Source organism: Primulina huaijiensis, chromosome 9, assembly GCF_012295235.1.
Source record: "Primulina huaijiensis isolate GDHJ02 chromosome 9, ASM1229523v2, whole genome shotgun sequence".
NCBI lineage: Eukaryota > Viridiplantae > Streptophyta > Magnoliopsida > Lamiales > Gesneriaceae > Primulina > Primulina huaijiensis.
In genome coordinates, this window is record NC_133314.1 from 901395 (window position 1) to 923914 (window position 22520).

Consider the following 22520-nt stretch of genomic DNA (forward strand, 5'->3'; position numbering starts at 1 on the left):
GAAATCTTTAGGTTACGTTAAAATTCATTGATCCAAATACAACATCAGGTTGTTCTTGGATGTATGGATTTGATATGAAGGTTTCAAATATATTGATTTAAAACTTCTTGACTTGCTTGGTGAGACAAAGTTCAAATGAATTTCAAATTCATTACATATTAAGTTATGCAATTTCAATAGTAATAATTATAATGAATTGTAAATACACTCAAGATAGATGTGATTTGAAGTTCATTTTCAAATCAAATCTCTCCCTCCGATTCAAATTCATCAATCTCAGCACAACCTACATTGCTCAGAGTTACATCATTTTATTGAGGTACAGGATTTTCCCATTGGTTGTTTTTAAATTGAGCACGTAAATTTTAAAAGTTTGGTATGAAATATGAAATTATTGTATTTATGTACTTGAAAGTTTGAGTTGACGAGATAACTAGGGGAATTACCATGATTAAAGAGAAAGATGTTACTTATGTTGTCCTTGCCATAGATGTTTGGATCATACATGCATGGGCATACATGATGTTATGTATGTATGCATGCTTTATTTAAGTGTCATGATATGGGTTATCATCACACCTCGAGTTTATTTTATATCACTAATTCAATATTTTTTTTAATTAAAAATTTTGTGTAGAAAATTTAAATATTATACTTGAATTATAAATTTTAAAGAGCCCAAAAATATATTGATCCTATGTTGGAATTGGAAATGCTAATCTTTTGCAAATCCAAGAATGATGATTTGATATCGGGAGGGAAATACAATTTTGGTCAATATAAGTTTTCAAGTTGCAGTTTTAGTAATGTGAGTTGATATTTATTCTCTATTAGTCTTTTTTTTTAACGGATTAGTGACGTGTCTTTAGAAACGTCAACAATTTTTGGTGTCACGTCATCAATAATTTTCAGTGTCTTGTTAGCACTATGGTGAAAAAAAAACTAAAATTGCAACTTGAAAAACTTATGAGACGAGACTAAAAATGGAAAATGGTCGAGTTACGGGACCAAAATTGTAATTTTTTCGAGTTGTTGTAAATTTCAAGACTTGCAAATTTCAATCCATAACCATATCATATTTGAGTTTGAAACTTAGCATGATCCCCTTTCAACAGTTAAAAGAAATTTAAGATTTCAGGGCAATTTTTTACTTAAAACTTACAATTTAACCTTCCAAAATTTGCGAAAAATCAAGGATTAAATCTGTGGTTGTATAAAGAGAGGAGAGGGAATACGGCCAAAGGTTCTCACTAAAATGTAAACACTCATCTTTCATCCTATTGACCGCACATTCCAAGGAAATTTCTCACTTTTGGGTATAAATGTCCATTTCATGGCCAAACCAAATGTTTTTGGAATGAGTTTGTTCTTACTTTTTATTCGGTTTTGATGCATCAAATCATTACATTTAGCTTTGAACTCCATCATCATTGTACCTCTTCTGTTACTATTAATTTGTACTGATTTTACAGATTATGTATGCATAGGATGAGCCTTGAAAGAATATTCGAGTCGGTGGATTATGTGAGTGTTTGACTAATGATCTTGAGTATGATTCTTCTTTATAAATATCTTCTCGAACAAGCATGTCGTACATGACATGTCCAGTGCGATTTAGAGACCAAAAGCTCAATTTAAGAATCAAAATGAAAGTTTACCTACCAAATTATTTCAAAATTAGAAAAAGATATCTCGACGCCCATTTAGATTAGTATTGGCACCCATAGATATATATAGATGTCATAATATTTATTTATCATGAGACACATACTGAATGAAGGATGTGATTTGCGCCTAAAATTAGGTTTAAACTTTAAACTCGAAATTATTGTACTTTGGAAGCTCTAAAATCTTGTCATTTCCATCAAATGATTTGTAAGAAAACAAAGATGCCCAAACGACAAACCATATATAGATTAGTTAACCCAATCGTTTATCATTATTTAAAAATCTTACATAAAGTTGTTTTCTTAAAAATATTATTTGAAAATTTGCATTTTTTTTGTCTAATATATTTATTTTTTTGTGATTTCGGTGTTCTATGTCATCAAATTTCAATCTTACTCTTGTATTATTCAATTTTTGGCAATTTTAGTCTTGACAAGAAAAGATAACTAAATACGGAAGACCTTCCCCTTAGGGATCCTCTTTTTTCACCAAGTGTCCGATGCAATATTACACACGTTAGCATCTATCAATAAAAAAAACAGATTAAAACTAAATTTGACAACATAGATGATCAATATTATAGAGAAACAAACATATATAAGACTAAAAATACAATTTTCCTAGATAAATATTTAAATTTTAGAATTAGAATTTCTTTAATTTTCGGGGCTTTGCGACGCTAATTTCTTCTACTATAATTTGTGAAGACTTTTGAGGCTAGTGACCCTATCTATATACGAAATTGTTGGTTCAAATTATTGTTTTATCTAATTATATATCTTTTCTTTATCTTGTTTCTCATTAATGAACTTTAACAAACTATTATGTTGGAAAATATAGAGGGTTGAACTACAAGTAATATGATTTAATTTAGTAATTGTTTGAATAACATAAATCATTGCATCCGAAGACTTCATCAGTTTCGTATATTACTTTGTGTATGTGTGGACACTTTGTAAATGGGAACTCACTTTCTAACTTTTAGTGGCAAAATAAATTATCTTTATCATTTTGGCGCATTAATCATTATTCGAGCTCACCCCTTTTTGCCTAACTTACTCGGTTTTCATGGAATAAAAGCTTTGGTTAAATAAGGGAAAATTATGAATTAAAAGCAATCCATTCAATGAATTAAAACTTAGCATTTTTTTTTGGCAAAACTCTTAACACATCTCGAGCTCGAACTCGAACTCGAACTCGAAATCGAATAAAAGCTTTTGAAGGGCTATAATCTAGATGTACTTATTTTTAAACTTTCAAATAAAAGAAATATAGATGAGAGTTAATCGAATAATCGGACACAAATATTCCTAGTGAGATTGAAGGATTTTGGAATCTACGAAACAAATGATATGTTCTCACTATATGAGGTGAACAAAATCTTTCTATGCAGGAAAAATGTGGGCCCAAGTTTTTAATGTTGGGCTTTTCATGGGCTTCAAATATCTTGTAAAGCCTCATTTGATTCAACATTGGGCTATTGTGGTTCTCTAAATTGATAGGGTGAAGAATCAATCTATAATTGTACCATCCAACCTCCTCAATCTTCAAAATTTTACATTCAAAAACTCAATTGAAAGCCAACTTACTGATACGGACTCGATTTGAAATTAACTTCAATTTTGTTCATTCAAGCGAGTCGAATTTGAAATCCAACATCTCAGATCTGTCAATTCAAATGTAGTCTCAATTAATTCTCTACAAGTACAGAATTGGTTACCTTTATGGAATCACAAACAAATAACGAATCATACTATGAAATTAAAACAATACATGCAACAAAAGCAACAAAAAACTTGTTCACATTCTTGGACAACAACATTTCACGATCAAGAATTCTTGTGCTGTCCCTAGTCGATTTACATTGAAATTTATTAAACATTCAATTGGAATTAACAATACAATGTCCGAGGTGTTGTAGACAAGTTCCACCGCAAGAACTTCATAATTTACACATTATACAAAGATCACAATTGAATGTAATAAATAGTGGAACCAATTCAAATCTCGTCAACAGCATTATTAAGATTTCCCCCTAACAAGGACAAGAGTCCACCACCATGAACTCTACCCTCAGGAACCACAAAATCCAAGCTCTTTCTTGCATCCTCGTCTACTCGCTTCTTCGAACCCAATGGTCCTGAGTAACAGGACATGGTCTTCATGGACAAAGGAACCAAAACCTGAGGTGGGATCAGCTCCTGCCGTTTTCTTGGCCTTTCCGAGGAGTCGATAGAATCAGATATCATGCTCATGCCCGATGAAGAACATGTGTTTTCGAAGCTGCTCCTAGCAGTAGAAGAAGAGGGTGGTACTAAACCATGGAACAGCCCCGGTCCGATCATTCCACCTTTGCTCGTTTCTCGACCAAGAACCAAACTACTATGTGCTGCACATAGCCCACTCTTCCCCCTAGCAAACTTCTCGCACTTTCCCTCGGCCCAGTTGCACCTCTTTCCGCCACCATGTGCCTTGCATAAGTCTGTGCTTCCTTGAGCACTCTTATCACAGTTCTCAAATTTGCATCGCTTCCCACCTCCGTGTTTGACACAACTATCTGTTTTCCCACGAGCGCTTTTAGTACATCCTGCGACAGCACACCTCTTTCCCCCGCCATGAGCAACACAGAAATTTGTGCCACCATGAACGCTTTTCGGGCATATCCCTCCGCCATCAAATAGGCAACGCTTCCCCCCACCATGCCCTTTGCAGAGAGGAGTGCTCCCCTCTGCACCTTTGTTGCATCTGGCAAATATGCATCGTTTCCCTCCACCATGTGCTTTACAGAATATGGTGCTTCCCTGAGCACCCTTAGCACAGGCGAGAAACTGGCACCGACGTCCCCCACCATGAGAGATGCACAGACCAATCTGCCCCTCAGCGCTACGGAGGCACCCGTCAACCTTACACCTCTTTCCACCACCATGTTTGATGCAGAGACCGGACTTGCCACGTGCTGCTTTGGTACAGCCTTCTGCAAATCCACAACGTTTGCCCCCACCATGTGCTATGCAGTGATCCGTCTTTCCCTCGGCACTTTTAGTGCATCCTAGATGCTGGCACCGATTCCCTCCTCCATGAGCTTTGCAACAGGCAGTACGACTCTCAGCACCTTTATCGCATCCGAGCTTCTGGCATCTCTGGCCCCCTCCATGGCCAATACACAGACCCGTTGCTCCTCGTGATCCTTTCATACATCCAGAAAACTTGCATCGTTTTGTGTTGCTCCCTCGGTGATCTGAAGAAATTGCAGCACTTCCAGGTTCGGTTACTACACTCATGGTGTAATTTGAGATAGATGAGTGTTCGGAACTAAGCTGCGAAAGTTGTATATTGGATTTCACACCGATTTCAAGAAACTTATTCTGGGTCAACAAAATCTCGGAGGCTTCCATCCTCGGTGCCAAAATAAGTCTCCTCATGTATCCACCCGATTTCTTAGCTGATGTAGAACCCTCATCATCTACAGGGGCAGCAAGTCTACAACCATCTGTAGAAATTTGATCTGGAAGACGAGTTGAATGAAAAGGACTTTGAGTGGAAGCTGAAAACTCGAGTACATTGGAAACCACATCCGTGCCACCAGACAGTCCTAACTTTAAAATCAAGTCACGTTGAGATGATAGTTCTTGATTGAACATGTTTACAATTTCTTTGGCTTTATTATGCACAGAAGGTGAATACTCATTCAAATATACACTCGGGGTTGGTCCTAGTCCAAGGAATAATTTGCACCCATCATCTGGAGCATTCGTGCAATTTCCTCCACCACCACTATTACTTGGAATGCCTCCAACTGTGGCAGTTTCACGAACACTATAGCTAAAGCCATCCAATCGTAGAGTGGTATCCCCGACCTTACCATTCTTAGCGAAATCGCCACTAAAAGTAGAATACATGTTCTTTTTTAGAATAACTTAAACCTATACTATATATGTGAAGGAATGAAGGGCCAGCCGGTTCGATGAAGGCCACTAGATTCTAAAAGGAAAATCCATAAATTAAAATGAAAAAAAACAAGAGAAATAAATTGAAACAAACTACCTCCGCCGCTCACAAAACCAGATGTATCCGACCTATCCATTCAATTAATTTCTTAGGAGCAGCACTGGACTTATTAAGAGAACTGGATACCGGTTCTTAAAGAGAAAAGTAGTTTAACTTCAACCCAAGCAGGCGTTCCAATTTGTGCCATCATGTACAGAGTCCTTAAGAGTCAATCACCTATTATAATAAAACGAAAAGGTTTACTCCAGGAACTTATGAATAAGAATAAATGAATAGCATGGTTTAAAGTACAATAAACAGTTGCCATGAAGTAATGCAAAATTACAAGGGTAAGTATTAAAAACAGCTGCAGCTTGATAGGAATACCCTTTACCGAGTGTGTACCACTCACACACACACACACACACACAGAGAGTACATGTCAAAACAGATTATTATAGGTCAGTAATAATATTCTGAATGGGAAGATAGCCAGTGACTATGGAGTATTGTATCTTTAGTCTTTACCTTGTTTTAGCCATAAACTATAGAGATGCCGAAGCAGTGCACAGGTCTGTAGTCGAAAAAAAGTAACTAAAAACTCCCCTAAATGGCTTAAAAAACATCACAATAAACGAATTCAAGCGACGGATCTGCATGACTGGCCAGTCAAAATTGGAAGAGTTCGAACATATTTTCAGGTCAATTCTAACATGAAAAACCACTTCAAGAATTCCTATAGCTCAAATTTGGAAAAAAGGGTGGCGTGAATTCTAACTCCTCCTTCCCACAATAGTTTCTAAAGTTAATCTTACAACGAGGGTTTAATACATAGTATTGCTCTTCCTAGTGGAGAAGAAAATGGAAAGTGTTTACATTTGAAAAACTGAGGTTTGTGATTCTGAGCTGAACACAAGAAACAGGCCTTTGAATAGATTGTCTTGCGGCTTGCCTAAAGTCAAGTGGAGTAGATAGGATTGAAAACCCGCCGATTCACCGTCCATTCAGACAAGCTACAAGCTAATCTAATCATGGGTTTCCCATGTTTCTATTTGACACCTTGGCCTACCATACCAGTAAAACTACATGGCAGTAAGAGAATCAAGCAAAAACCACGAGTTGACTTAAATCGAACTGAGAAGACCAGTTTGAGGACTTTGCTTTCACAATATTAAATCTGAGATCTGAAGATTTACCACACCAAATTTAATAAAATGAAAAAATATAACAGCTATACTACATGTTTAAGAGTTTAACTCACGAAAAGCAACCATAGACACAACTGCTTCTGAAATACATGACAAAGCACAAAATACATAAATCTGTGTGTTTTTGCTGGTTTGAAAACAAAGAAAATAAAATACAACCAAGTCAATTGACCAATTAAACAATTCAGCGATCCAAGAATTTATCTCAGCTCTTTCAATTCCTAAATCATCAACAGCCAAGAGAACATAGGACTAGCTTCCCGTGAACCAAAGCAGAAAAAAAATAATCATAAAAGAACACCATAAAATTATATAAACTAGTTCTCGTAAATCAACCCCCCCTTCCCCCCCCCCCCCCAAAAAAAAAAAAAAAAAAAAAAAAAACCCACATACAAGTTACTGCACAAACTCGGTTTCAGCTCAGATAAACAAATTCACAGCCCTTCAAAACAGAAAATTATGCAAGCGAAAAAAGAAAATAAAATTACCCTTTCAGCAAAAGATGGAAACTTTCTCGATCCATCGCGGGACCCCGGTAGTTTTAATCTAGTGTGGATGCATAAAATGATGATAAAATGGAAATAACAAATATTGATAGAGAATATATACAGCGAGTGGATTCTGAAGTAGCGCGTTGAGAAAAGAGAGAGCTCCGTCAAGTCTTAAATATCGATCGCTAACCAATCAAATAAATACTATATTTTTAATTTATTTATAAAATCAAATAATTTTAATAATGACATCAGCGAAACAACTGTTTTATTTGGAGGTTTTAGGTTGCTAAAACGTACTTTTTGGTGAAAGGGAAAGGCCATTTGTCTGACGAATATGCCCCCGAGATACGTGAGCACGATGGAGTGAGGATGAGGGTAGTGAGGACTTTTCATCAGTTGATTGGATCAATTATGGTTGTCTGGGTTCAGGGAAATTTGTGGTGATTATGGAGTTGTCGCCCATAGCAATAGATCATGTTTGGGTTGGTGGTTTTCGGATTCTGGTCAGATCGAGTTAGATCTGATAGCTGATCCGGAAAAAATGATCGGGTTGGGTTGGGTTGACTCGAGTTGACCCGAAAATTTGAAATTTTTTTTAAAAAAATATAATTAATAAATATTGCCTACATTTTTACATATTTTATGTCTGAAAAAAATATTTATTGTATATTTATATCATAAATTTTTATAATTTAATATTTATTTTGAATATTTTTTATTTTCTAAGCAATTGTTTATATGATTTAGTAAATATATTTTATTTTTTTACAATTAAACTTTCAAATTTAAATCATATATATGAGGGAGATATTGTTATTATGTGTTTAAATTAAAATATTATTTTTTTTTGAATTTTCTTTTAAAAAAATTTTAAAAAAATCGAAATCGGGTTGAACGGGTTGATTCAAGTTCGGGTTCAGGTGGAGTGTTTTCGAGTTGACTCGGGTTCGGGTTGGGCAATTTTTGACTTATACTATTGCTCAACCCGACACAACCCACCCGAATTGACACTCTTATCTAAAGTTCTCAAGGAATTCAATATTTCATCTATATTTTTAATAACTCTACGTAATTCATTAAATATAAACGTTAACAACTACAAAATGTCAAAAATTATCTTTGATCTCATTTAAAAACGAGCAGTTTTAGCAAATCATGTGAATTTTAATTAGTTCAGTTGACGATTATAACCATGACCATCACCAAAACGTCGTAAATGAATTTGTATCGACTGTTTTGATGTCGTTTTAAAAATGTTTCGTTGCTATTGACACTAAGACAGTTCAAAATTTTACTACATAAACAATCTTACTTATATTTTTCATTAGAACTTAAATTATAAGGGATGAATTGTTATATTCGAATTATAAAATAAAATCATATAGTAATATATTGAATTGGAATAAATTGACATGTGAAGCTAATAATGTCAACTTAAAATGTGATTACGTGAAGAATAGATTTTAAACCACGTTGGTAATAGGACAAAAGAGCTGGCGCTGGTAACCATGCAGGGACACGTGCCGGAATGAGACAGGTCGTTTTAGACGAATATGATTGGCTGAAAAATCAGAGAAAATTAATAGTGTGTGACGCCAAAACAGCGTAATGGGCCCTGTCAGGGTCTTTGGTTACAACGCAGGCAACTTGGTTAATTTGACTTCGCCCCTCAAACCTATCGTATTTTTCATTTATATCCTATTATGAGCACAAAATTCGAATTTAACCATCAAACTCGATTGAATAAAATTAGTATTTTAGAAAATAATAAATATGAAAATTGGACTATATTTGAAACTAATACAAAAATGGAATATTTATGTTTGTAAATCAACCATGAACACTTATGTGAGTATTAATGAAATTACACTCACTTATTAAATGTACAAATTTTTTATATTTTATCACATTTAATATATGACTATCATTATGGTCACTGTTTGGTACAATTTGGTTCGCTATATTTTTTATCCACATTTTTATCTAATCTAATGTTATGTTTGGTGCACCATATTATTTATCCATCGACCAATCATTTATCTTAAATCAATCAAATTATCAATCATTTATCTCACATTAATCAAATCATTAAATTGAAATTACAATATCACTCTTAACAAATAATATTATAAATATTTTATTAATATTTTCAAGAAGACAAAACGATAATATCGCATTATCTCAAATTTAATCAAATTAATCAATCAAATCAAATATTATATTAACTATCATTTATATATTTTATTATTAAAAAGTATTACTTATCTCCGTGTTATTCCATCGTATATAAAATTCAGGAATATGTCTCTTGTGAGACGGTCTCACGAATATTTATCTGTGAGACAGGTCAACTTTACCGATAATCACAATAAAAAGTAATACTCTTAGCATAAAAAGTAATATTTTTTCATGGATGACCCAAATAAGATATCTGTCTCACAAAATACGATCTGTCTCACACAAATTTTTGCCATAATTTAGTCAATATCATTCGAAACGTGGCTCCGCACATTAAAACGGTCAACTCTCCATCCTTGTTTAGCTCCATCGATTGCCAACTATTTTTCTTCAAAATTATTGGCAATACTTTTCTCTTATTTTGACATGTAATAATTAAATCAACTTTATTAACCTTTCGCCGCGACAAAGGAACAACGTCGAGCCCTTTAATAAATCCACAGCCTAAATTAGTTGTTACTTAATATTATCTTTAGTTTTTTATTTTTTAAAAACATTATCGTTTTCAGAATTTCGTCTTTGTTACACAACACTCTGCAATATAATGTATTAATGCAAAATCAATTCACCGTCATATTAAGGCATTGTCTTAAATATTTGACTCAAACTCTATGAGATTGCGTTTGTATTGATGGATTTCAAAATTCATGAATTTCGATTAATTTTATTGTTTATAATTAAATAATATATCAAATATTAAATTCACAATTTAATTTTTAAAATATTAGTAATACAAAATAAAATAAATATCAAATGACACTATTATTAGGTAAACTTGAAATACATCTTAATTAACATGAAATACTATATAAATACGTGAGATGTGAATTTTATGGTCTTATTTCTATAAAACAACAAAAATGCATTTGAACTTTATAGATCTAGAATTCATCGGTCCAAGCACAAAAATTTAGAGTTATAAATCATTATGTTAGCATTAGATTTCACATTTATTTTTGGAGAAGGAGTAGGAGAAATTTCGCCTTTTGGTGCTTAAACTCTTACATAAAGTTCTTGTTTCGACAATTCAAAAGTTGGAGAAGAACCCAATTAGTTCTCCGGATGAAAAAAACATTTCTAAAAAAAATATGCATTTGTGAATCAATAGTGGAAAATACAAATAGAGATGACCTAACTGTAATTGAATATTATCTTAATATTCCTGTGACGTAACCAAGTGGATGGATATTAATGCACCCAACAAGGCAACTGAATATTCAAGAAGATACAATTAAGAGACACGATGGATTAATAATTTTATATTGAATTTGGTATTATCTTATGTAAATGACCTGTCCTTATCTTGCCAAATCCTTTGATTAATGACATTTTTTTTTTCGTTTTTGGAGCTAATGTAGAAAAAACAATATAAAACTTAAAAATATCTTGTTTCTTTTTAGGAAAAACTAGAAATTTATTTTTAATACTTGATTTACGAGAAATCAACTAGTTAAGCACATATATATAATATATACATATGTGTGTGTGCGCGCGCCACACGAATACCTAAAGTATGAGAAGCCATTTACATGTCTTTTGTTTTAATGTGTTCTTTCGATTCACTTTGTTTTATGTTATTATAATCGAATGGATGATAGTTATTGTAAAACTGATTAAAAATAAGATGATATTTATGAATATACATGTAATAAAAAAATCATAATCATATGTTGGGATAAAAAAAAATCTTGATGCCTAATAATAAAGATTGGTAACACTTTTGTTGGTTACCATAGTTTTGTTTAAATTATAACAGATGAACTTCCAAAACAAGAAAGTCAAGCTATTTTGTGGAAACTTTTTATTGGGAAAGGAATTGTCTTTTTCAATTAAAATTATTTAGGATCTAAAGTGACGCCATATTTGTCCACTTGGCAATGCCAATGGTCCTAGTTCGAGGCTATGGAATCTTAATTTTTTAAAACCAAAATACTTATTATTGATGAAGAAATCAAAATACTTTTTTTTTTTTTTTTTACGAAGAACACATAGTCTTGGATGCATGTTGTGTATAAACTCTTGGATTTTTAATGCATTCGCATGTAAATCATGTTATCTTGATAAATTATATTAGACAAATTCAGTGCGACAAAGTTCGTCTGTGAAAATGTTTGTCAATGAATGTCACACTCATTTATGCCACCAATTAAGCATGCATGGGCTACTACTAGTACATAAGCATAACAATCTGATAGCATTTTTGATGCAAAATTTCAATTCAATTTCATATCAAGTTATGTAATGATAATAATAATCAAGGTAGATTTCAAATATGTTTAAGATGATGTCGTTTGAAATGCATCGTTCAAATCCTCGACCCAAATCAAATCCATCAATCATAACGTAACCTAAGAGCCAAAACTAAACCAATGTTGAGATCAAGGAGGATTGCATTTGATTTAGCACCAAATGGAGAAAAAAGGAAAATTGAAGACAAAAAATCTTAGTCTTCCTTTCACAATTTTGACTACACAATTTGGCGTTCAAATAAATAGACGTCAGAAAAAATCGTGTTCATTTAATAATGATAACAATTTCTTCCTCTATTCATTCTTTTGTTGCTTCTCTCCTTTCCATTCTTTGGTAGGAAAAGAGATAATTATAAAGATGCAAATAATTAACCAAACATGAGGATTGTTTCTTCAAATCCTCACATTCAATGTGTGTGTCAAGTTTCCAACGTGAAGCACATGATGCCCCAGCGCCACCTTTCGATTGCCGTTTTCATCCACCAGGCTCAAATGCTTGCAAACATCGACGTTGAATCGAACCAACTCTTCCCCCTGTGGTGTCAAATGCAGCTTTTCAAAGTCTAGTAAGTGTTTCTGAGGTGAATTGTGAACTTCTGGAGGGGTCGAAAACAAGAAAACGGTGTGGCTTCCGCTCATTTTTCCTGTGTTTTTTACTCTCACGTGAATGTCGAATGCTACATTCTTGCAAGTGTCTTCCACCGCATTGATGGACTTGCATGTGGATGAATGACACTCGTGATCTTCTTGCAATTGCACGGAAATGAGCTGTGGAGCTTTCACTAAGCTGTGAGAGAATTGAGAGTAACTTAGACCGTCCCCGAATGAGAAAACCGCGTCGCCCTTGTAGAAACGATATGTTCTACCGGGGTATCCGGTCTCGGGGTCCGGTCTCATGTTCATGTTTGTCATGTTAACTTGGTCTACGTATGATTGCGGGTACCAAGTCATTGGTAGTTTACCTCCTGCAGCACCACAAGTGAAACTTTTTTTCAGTTTTTGTTTGAATTTGGACTAAAGATTCAGAGTATTTATATATCTTAAAACTTCAAGAAAAGGTACCTGGATTATATAATCCGAAGATCACATCTGCGATTGCTGCTCCTCCGGCTTCTCCTGGGAAACCTACCCAAAGAATGCTCGTAATATTAGGATTATCTTTCGCAAACTGCACATCCACACCTCCACCGGTCATTAAGACTAGAATCACAGGTCCTTTCGATACTTCTGCAACCGAGTTTATCAAAAGTTGCTGCTGCCCTGGAAGAGTAATGTCAACTCTATCGAGACTTTCTGCCTCAATAGATTGATCCGTGCCCATCACCAAAACAACAGCATCAGCCGTTGATGCTACTTTCTTGGCGGCGTCTACTTGAGCAGTAGCACACTTCACATCTGCACAACCAGGCTGATACACTGTTGCAACCAAGGCTGCAAGACCCTTCAGTGGACTTGTGTACTTGCACGGAGAGCCTGACAACAGTAGTAAGCTAGCTTAAATGTCGAAAAACAAGAAAATCGAGTTTGTGAATGTGTACCTTCGTAATTTCCGAGCATGGTGTGAGTTGCATTAGAGTTAGGACCAATTACTGCCAAGTTCTGGATGGAAGTGGCAGATAAGGGCAACGACCCCTTCGTGTTCTTGAGCAAAACGATCCCTTGTCGCGCAACTTCACGTGCAAGTTCTTGGTTCGCCTCAGTACAGACGTCCTTTGGACCAAGATTTCCATATATCTGTTTACTAGGATCACCATCGAAGAATCCTAATCTCATCATTGTCGCAAAATTGTTAGACATGGCTCTGTCGATCACTGTCTCGTCAAGTAGTCCCTTAGTTACCGCACCTAGTGCGAAACTGCTCAAGAAATCTCCACAGTTAAGATCTACGCCTGCACGAAAAATGATGTTCACGTGTTTTGTATCCAAACTAATAAAAAAAATAACAACATTTTCACTCTGTTACACAAAACAGACCTGAGTTCACGGACAAAGCAGCTGTTTCTTCTGGTGTTTTGGTGTACTTTTGAGTATAAAACATCTCATTCAAAGAATCACAATCTGTAACAATGTACCTGCAGAAACCAAAATGTTAGAAACAGGGAAAGTTGTCGACTTAATGAAAAAAATCAACTACTGCGTACCCATTCAGGTTCCATTGGCCTCGAATCACGCCAGCTAACAGATCAGGATCACCACAAGTTGGCTTGCCATTAACTTGATTATAGGAACACATCACACTTGCAACATTTCCATCAAGAACGCAGCTCTTGAACGGGGGCTGGAACGTATCATCCATATCTTGCTTGGTCACCTAGAAACAAAGAACCTCAAATGATTAACAGCCCAAAAAAATATCCAATAGAAAACGAAGATTCAAATATAATATAAATTAATACCACAGCATCAAAATTGTATCTTTTGAACCCTTTCCAATTATCAAGATCATAAGCTGTGTAGTGTTTACAGCAAGCAGCAACTTTGAGTCTTTCTTTATCACCATCATCTCTTTGCTGCAGACCTCGAACATATCCTGCTCCATATCTACTCGAAAGTACAGGGTCTTCTCCCGGGGTTTCTTGGCCCCGTCCCCATCTGGGGTCCCGGAAAATGTTGATGTTTGGGGACCAAAACGTCAATCCGGCTAATCCAACGTTGTACATCGCTCTTGCCTCAGTTGAGACCACCTATAAGCATCAAGATTTTCAAGGACTTGCATTAAATTCTTCTCAAATATTCAATATTTAGTCAGAAATTTAAAATAATTTCATACATCAAAATTAGACTTTACATCGATCGTAATACGTCGCAAAGAACTATTATTCCGCTGTATGTGCTGCTTGTCCAGGAATTCACAATTTTTTCAATGACTCCACGTATCGGTCATTCATGAAAAAATATTAATTTTTATGCTAAGAATATTATTTTTTATTATGAATATCGATACGATTGACACGTCTCACAGATAAAGATTAGTGACACCGTCTCAGTATCTCTCAAGAGACCTAATTTAATTATTAAATACACCATTGGATATTGCGTGAAATGAGATTTTCCCTAAACTAAGTAACTCGATATGCCGTTAAGAAGTCTAAATCAGACCTAAAAAATATCCTATCGGTGAGATTCTCTCTATAAATTAAAATATCGTCATATGCCCTATAAGTTAAAAGGGTTTGGAACTAAGGATACAAACCAATCGAATTCGACTCAAACTCAAAGCTAAAAAAATTGAACTTTTTGGTTCCAACTTGGTTAAAAATGTTCCATCTCGTGAAATATATAGACTCCAGTTTGAGCCTAATGTATTTGAGAAAAAAAAAATCGTAACAATCTTAAAGCGGCTCAATTTTATGAGCACCGCTGAAATGATACTCATCTATTGAATGTGCAATTTTGATATTATATATATATATGCGTAGAATGGTAGGTTTGAGGTTTCATGAGTATAAGAGATGATATAACATTGCAAGATCCTGAAAATTTTGATTTTCTTAATCAGCATGACAACGTCTATGACACGAAATCATGGTACAAATTCATCAACAACAATACAAAATACAACTCTTGCCGTCTGAATTTGCTTAACCAATGCACAAAATAAAAGATTAAAGGAAAATAAATAATGGGATGGTGACAGCATATACTTATAAAACTCAAGAAAATTATGTGCATATCTAAACAAAAAGCAATATGTATAATTAATATCATTAAAAAAAATTAGATTTCCCGTGAAAATTCAATTAAGATGAACAACTGGACTCCATTAAAAGTATTTTATTCTTTGAAGAAAGATAATGGATATACATACACTCGAAAGCAACTCGATTTCCAGTGTCCACATTGATCACTCAAGCATAAATTCAGCCAACCACTTCCATTAAATTGAGCATTTAGAAACTTTTTTGCAGTGGACAAAAACGATATTAATGCTGGACTAAACTCCATCTCTGGTTTCCAAAATTTAAAAAATTCTGACGAAATAGTAAAAGAAACCGACAAGATTTCAGTGAAATCCACCTCGAAAACAAATACTCTCCACCTCCCAAATATAAATATTATGTTTCTTTTTTCGTGTTCTTTTAAATCCGCCGAGAGAAATGGTTCTTTTTGTAAGGGAATCTTGAAAAGACACCGAAAAAAATGGAAATAATCTCTTTACTAGAAGAGAAGTGATGAAAAGCAATGAAGCATTACAGACATTTACCTTTCCAATGGTTTCAAAGAGGGATTCATTGAATGTTGCAGCAGTGAGGAGGACCTGAGGGAAGCTGGTGGCACCAGGAACCAGGCCCGAGAACTTGGTTCCCGGTCCGACGTAGGAAACTCCATGTAAAGCCTCGGACCACCACTGGTAATTCGGGATTCCAAGCCTGCTGACACCCTTTGCACCATTCACTAGCCACCCGATTTTCTCCTGCAATGTCAGCCTGCTCACCAGGTCACTCACTCGGGTTTTGATATCCAATGACGAATCACAGAAGCTGAAATTCTTCAGCCCCGGATTGCTCGAAACATCGCAGGCGAAGACGGGTTTATTCTGGCCCGAAATTAGCCTTGAATTTGACAGAATGATGCAAAATACGTAGAAACCGAGAGAAAAAACGTGTCTTGCAGGGGCCATCGAGTTGGTATGACCCCGCTGCAAAAGAATAGAGAAGGGGTGGTTCTATTCTAAGAATTTAGAAGCAAAAACAAGTGCGTAGAAATCTTGAAAAGGTGGGATTTATAAGGATTAATGCAAGATAATGCGCGTTGTATTTTAGCTACCCGTGAGGGATGAATGCCGTATAATCAATCTCTGGGCCCATTAATTGTCACTTTGTTTTACACCAGAGAATCTTGCTTGTATTTAAATATACATTCAAGCTTTGTGGAAAAGGACTCGCAGTCGGTGCAGTGAAAAATCCCTCCTTTATGCATACGTTTCTTCGTGTATTTCAGTAGTTTATGTTGAACAAGAAGTTTTCCATGATAAAAAATGATTGCGAAAGGGAAATGGGATTTGTATGCGTTGAGCATTATCTTCTTTACTCTTCATTAAAGGTGGATTAAGTTTTCTCTTTCGGAGAGACTGCGGAATGCTTACGTTTGTTTCTTTTATTCTCACTTTCCAAACCCGATGAAAATGGGATGGTAGTGTTCGGTTGTTATAATCGAGTCTCGAACATCATATCGCGTTTCGTTTTTGAAATGTTGTGTTCTTATCTTAAAGCTGTCCAATTATTATATGACAAAAACTTGCGTGAGACGATCTTAAGGGTCGTATTTTGTGATACGGATCTTTTATTTAGTCATCCATGAAAAATTATTACTTTTTATGCTAATAGTATTACTTTTTATTGTGAATATCGATATTGTTGACCCGTCTCACAGATAAATATTCGTGACACCGTCTCTCAAGAGACCTACTCTTGTTATATTTTTCATCTTATTCAAGTTCTTCAAAACATGGAGAGGAGGCAGGTTTTCTTTATTTAAAAAAATTAATAAATAAAGTATCTAATTTTTATGCATATATTTTTTCCCCAAAAATACAAAAGTCTATATTAAATTTATAATATAAGCGCACAAATTTAATTCCTAGACCAACCTCTACTCAAGCTAAAGAGTTTATTTGGTATTCAATAATATCCAATGCCTAACCCATATGCACAATGTGGGGATGTATTTCGAGAAAAAATAATAATTAAATCTCTCTTCACAATATATTGAATTACCCTTTTTCATAATACAAAAACTTATGTGAGACGATATCATGTGTCAATTTTGTTAAACGGATATTCAATATAGGTCACCCACGAAAAAATATTACTTTTTATGTCAAATATATTAATTTTTATTGTAAACATGGACATGATTGATCCGTCTCACGAATAAAGATCCGTGAGACCGTCTTATGAAGACCTACTCTTTTCATAAAATTTAAGCATACTTTGTCTGAAAAAATAATTAACACAAATTATTATAAAAATTAATCAAACGCGGAGACAAATTTCTTACAAATTGATACGAGAGCTGCATTGTTACCATCACAATAAGATAACAATGTCTTTCTTAAACTAAATCTAAGTGATAAAATGAATTTATCTATTTATAAAAAAAAATTACTCTTTATGTCGATGACAAATAAGTTAGACGATACTTAAAAATTGAGTTATTTGCATTCACCTTCTTTGTACTTTTTGTTTTTGACATGGGATTTCTTTTATCAAGTGCTAAAATTATAACATATTAAAAGAGTTAAATATCAATACATAAACTAAGGGAAATGAATGCAAACTACTATTTGAAAATTAGATAGATATTTGGGATTGGGATATAATCATCATAAGTAAATAAAAAATATTTTTTTTATTTTTACAATAAATTATTTGTAAATAGTATTTAATTACTATAATATCTAATTAAATGAATCCGTGTGTTTATATTTAAATACATAGGAATTTATTTAGTATGTAAATATGTGATTAATTTATAAAATAATTGTTAAGGAATATTGGAATTTTGTTTTCCTTTTCTTTTAGTTATTTGTTAATATAATGTTATTTGGTCTGTCAAACCAATTTTTTTTTTGCTGAACAAGAGGTTCGGTTATGGGCGCAAGGAATTTGGGTAACCCGTGATTGGCGGTGACTGACCATTCGGTGACTTTTTGGACTCTCAACCATCCTCCTTTCATTTCATTTAGGGCTGTTTATTTGGGTGAGTTGGATCAGATTGAACATTAATATTATTCAAAAATTACCGAACTCGAGTCAACCTCAGTGGAGGAGCCACATGCACAGCCCGAGTGGCCCGATTTTTTTAAAAAATTTATATGTAAATTTTGTAATTTGGAATAATATGGTATTAGCCTGGGTATATCAATTTAAAATAGTAAAAGATTCGAGTTTAAAATTTTAACCCGGATAAAGTCATATTTCTGACTCCGCTACTGAGATCAACCCGAAATGAAGTTAAAAAATAATTATATATTTCTCTTTAATTTATAACTAATCTTTTTAAAATTAAACCAGGTGTGACCTGTGATCAGCTACGACACATCAACTACCACGTGGTAGCCGAAACAATTTATTTTATAAAAATTAATTTTGAGGACTCCGTATCCACATTTTCAAGTATAATTATTGATCAATTAAAAAATAAAACAATACAAAGCCAAACGATAAGGTATTATTTTAGCTAATATAAAATTATAGCAATTTGTTTTTTTTTTCTTTCTAATGATTGGTTTTTATCTAAATAAAAAAAAAGAAACATTTTTTATTTGACAGTATATAATTCACAAATTAATTAATTAATTGATTTGATTTCTTCGATGGTGATGAAAATCGAGAAAAATGGAAGCTTTACGAGATTGGTCATCGTTGATTTCAGTCTGACAATGTGCAAATTGTACGTTCACGGGTCATCTTCCAAGTTTCGATGATTCGCAGAATAAATTTATGTCCACTAATAGGAAGATTTAAGTTCCCCAAAAAAAAAACACAGAAGAAGAAAATATTGATTTATACCTATATGTTATGAATGGTTTACGTTTCTTGTTTAGAATTCTGGATATTTGCTTCGATTGTTGCTTAAGGAAGAACACAAGAATCTCGAACTCGAAACTTGATCGGTGACTATGAATCAAATATTACGAACAAATCTATTTGTAACAAGACACAAACTAATTTACGTGGTTCGGTCGAAAACCTACATCCACGGGAGAATAACCAAGTTTGTTTTATTGATGTCACCCCAATTTTCTGGACAAGTTTTACCAAAAGAAAAGTCTTTTATAACCCTCGGATATTGTTCCAAAAAACATGGATTCTTCCCCATGTTGTGCTTATCTGGATTTTCTCTCAAATATCAATCCTTCCAGCTGTTGTGCTTTATCTGGACATGCTCTGTCTGAAGGAGTTCTTCCAGCCGTATGTTTTTGAAAAACTCCCTATCAGTTATTGTGACCCAACTGATAAGCTTCTTGTCCCGACTAATGGGTTGAATGGTCCAACTCTTTGTGAGAGACAGTACTCCAACAATATCATTATTAAAAGTAATAACTGATAACATGAGCAGCTTTGAAATTTATTCGATTAAACGGGTATGAGGGAGATAATATTTGGATTGGTAACATTGTGAGAAGTTTTCGTATGTCAAATTGTTGACGATATACTATATAATCTAGTTGGCTGGTGAGTTTTAAAGTAGAGACATAAAATCTTAATTGGTAACACTGATATATGCTGAGAACAGTGTGGGCGGTAAGGAAATAATAATACTGATATCTTAGGATATGTGAAACAAAACCAGCAGTAAGAAAAACATTAGGGGTGTAGCATAAGGTCAAAACAACTTAGAGAAGGAAAACATGGCTTTTCTTGCAATTTTACAACATAAAAACTCATGTGAGATAATTTCGCGGATTAATTTCTTAATACAGATCTCCAATCTGACCCAAATCATGCTAAAATATTAATTTTTATGTCAAAAATATTATTATTCATGATAATTATAGATCTGATCAATTTGTTTCGTATATATAAACTCGTGAGACTGCCTGAATGACTTACTCATTTCGCTAACTCATTTGCCTTGAGATAAAATGTAACTATGCATGTAAGTGGATTTTTCATTTGTCTTATTATTTAAATTTATGTATATTTGTATATCTTTGGAACGAACAGAGTCTATAACCATTTTGAAAACATGTGATTTCGAAAGTATGTAAAACTCTGAAATCAAATATAAGAACTTTTCCATTTTTCTCAATAAAAGAGATTGGTTATTTTGGCATTTCTGTACTTTTGAAACTTCACATTTTTAAAAATATATATATATAAATGTTTGTAATATTATCAATTGGATCCGGAATTAGAACTTGACATTTAAATACATATCAAATATGGGATCCATAGTTCGTACTTTTCTGATTATTTATTTATTACATGGGATCATCATTGAAGATTTAATTAAAAGATGTCCCATTAATTAAATATATATTTGTTTATATAAATCGTTCTTATCTATCCCAATGGAAAGGTAGCCAAAAAGACAATAAAAGTTATATATATTTGGAATTAAATGTACCATCTTGAATAATAAATTATTAAATTGATTATTATCATCCAGTAGTGTTTGTAAATGCTTACAAAAGAGTGATTATGTACTCTCTCTTTTTTTTACAAATGTTTTTTTAAATAAATAGTCGTTTTTTTAAAAAAACTACGTGTATATCGTGGAAAAACATTTGTTTACATAAGTATTTATAAAATATTTTTATAAAAAAATTCACAAAATTTTATAAAAAGTGTTTTAAGAACAAATATGTGTTTGGATGAATATTTTAAAAGTAGTATGTTTCTATTTTCATCATTGTCTCCATTTTTAAAAAATAAAAAACACACTTAATTATTCTTTAAAAATAAAAAAACACACCTTAATTATTCTTTAAAAAACTATACTTGGAGAATAATTTTTCAAAAAATCTTTACAAACTTTTTATCAAAACACGTATTTTAAATTTTTTCCACTTATAAAACAATAAAAACATTTTTAAAGTATTTGTCCAAACAGATGTAAAAATTAATTTTAGCAGTATTCGGCGTAAAAAAATTATTTTGTTTATTGAGTTAATTTCTCTATTTTGATTACTATAAATATTTACCTTCCATATTTAATAAGCATACATAATTGGAATAAACTTTCATTAAACTACAAATTTTAGGTAAATAATAGACGTATAATATAACAAACTTAAAGTTTTAAATTGTTTTAATAATTTCACGTTTTCAAAATATTTCATGTTATAAGACTGTAATTAATTTATAATAGTTATCTTATTATGTTGAGCCAAACTAGATTCCGATCAAGTTTCTAATAAAAGGACATTTCGAGAAGAATAAATTATGATAATTACATGATAGTTACGTGATTAAGTAAATCACTTAACGTGATAATTATCTTAAATTGGCACCGACCCGACGGCAGCCATGGCGCTGTTATATTTCCTTATTTTCTCTGACTTTGTGTAGCACTGGTTTGAATGTCGGAAGGTTTTCGTTGAGTAACCCTAAACGTATCTAAATTTTTGTTTGTGACGTAGATGACGATCCACTGTCTTATTCTTCGGGTTCGAAGAGCGACATCTGAATACCCGAATACAACATTCCCGCGTTCCATATATAAACTAGTTGTTTTTTCACACTCTTGTTATTAAAAAAAAATTATGTGCAACTAAAATATTAATTATTTTTAAAAACAAAAGCAGTTCAATATTTGAATAGATCATTTAAAAAATTAATGAAACTGAAATAAAAGCTTAAAACTGAATTTTCAATATCTGTCTTCTAGCTTCTGATCAAATAAAAATTCACGTAAACATCATTTTTTTTTAATTAACAAAGAAAATTTCTTTTAGATAATCAGTTATCTTTCTAGAAAAAAAAAATTTAATTTCCCAAGTAAAATTTAAACATAAGCCATATCGCGCTAATAATTCGAGTCGATACAATTTTTAGGCATAACAATTTGTAATAATTGATAATCATAATATATAATCATTTGAAATTTATAATATGATTCTAACTTGGAATGAGAGGTTCCATGAATATTGTCACTTATTACCATAATTTTGTCGGAATTTATCATAACTTTACTTGTACAACAAGATTAGGAGTTTCCAAATATAT

General features: G+C 33.1%; 2 protein-coding genes across 3 annotated transcripts; both read right to left on the reverse strand.

Moving 5' to 3' along the window:
• Window positions 1-3519: 3519 nt before the first annotated feature.
• On the reverse strand, window positions 3520-7526 carry LOC140984356 (uncharacterized). Of its 2 annotated transcripts, XM_073451713.1 has the most exons (3): window positions 7352-7505; window positions 6730-6839; window positions 3520-5892 (listed from the first exon to the last, which is right to left on the reverse strand). In XM_073451713.1, exon 3 carries the CDS (start codon window positions 5565-5567, stop codon window positions 3669-3671), a length of 1899 nt encoding a protein of 632 aa, XP_073307814.1. In that variant the 5' UTR covers window positions 5568-5892; window positions 6730-6839; window positions 7352-7505; the 3' UTR covers window positions 3520-3668. The 2 variants fall into 2 exon arrangements, with proteins under 2 accessions (XP_073307814.1, XP_073307813.1); XM_073451712.1 differs by lacking the exon at window positions 6730-6839 and having other exon boundaries at window positions 7352-7526.
• A 4496-nt stretch (window positions 7527-12022) lies between these two features.
• Window positions 12023-16573, reverse strand: LOC140984374 (beta-xylosidase/alpha-L-arabinofuranosidase 2-like). The gene is made up of 7 exons (XM_073451748.1): window positions 16049-16573; window positions 14241-14528; window positions 13986-14155; window positions 13819-13916; window positions 13383-13733; window positions 12907-13317; window positions 12023-12809 (listed from the first exon to the last, which is right to left on the reverse strand). The coding sequence occupies exons 1-7, from the start codon at window positions 16463-16465 to the stop codon at window positions 12238-12240; spliced, it is 2307 nt and encodes a 768-aa protein (XP_073307849.1). The 5' UTR covers window positions 16466-16573; the 3' UTR covers window positions 12023-12237.
• Window positions 16574-22520: the final 5947 nt, after the last annotated feature.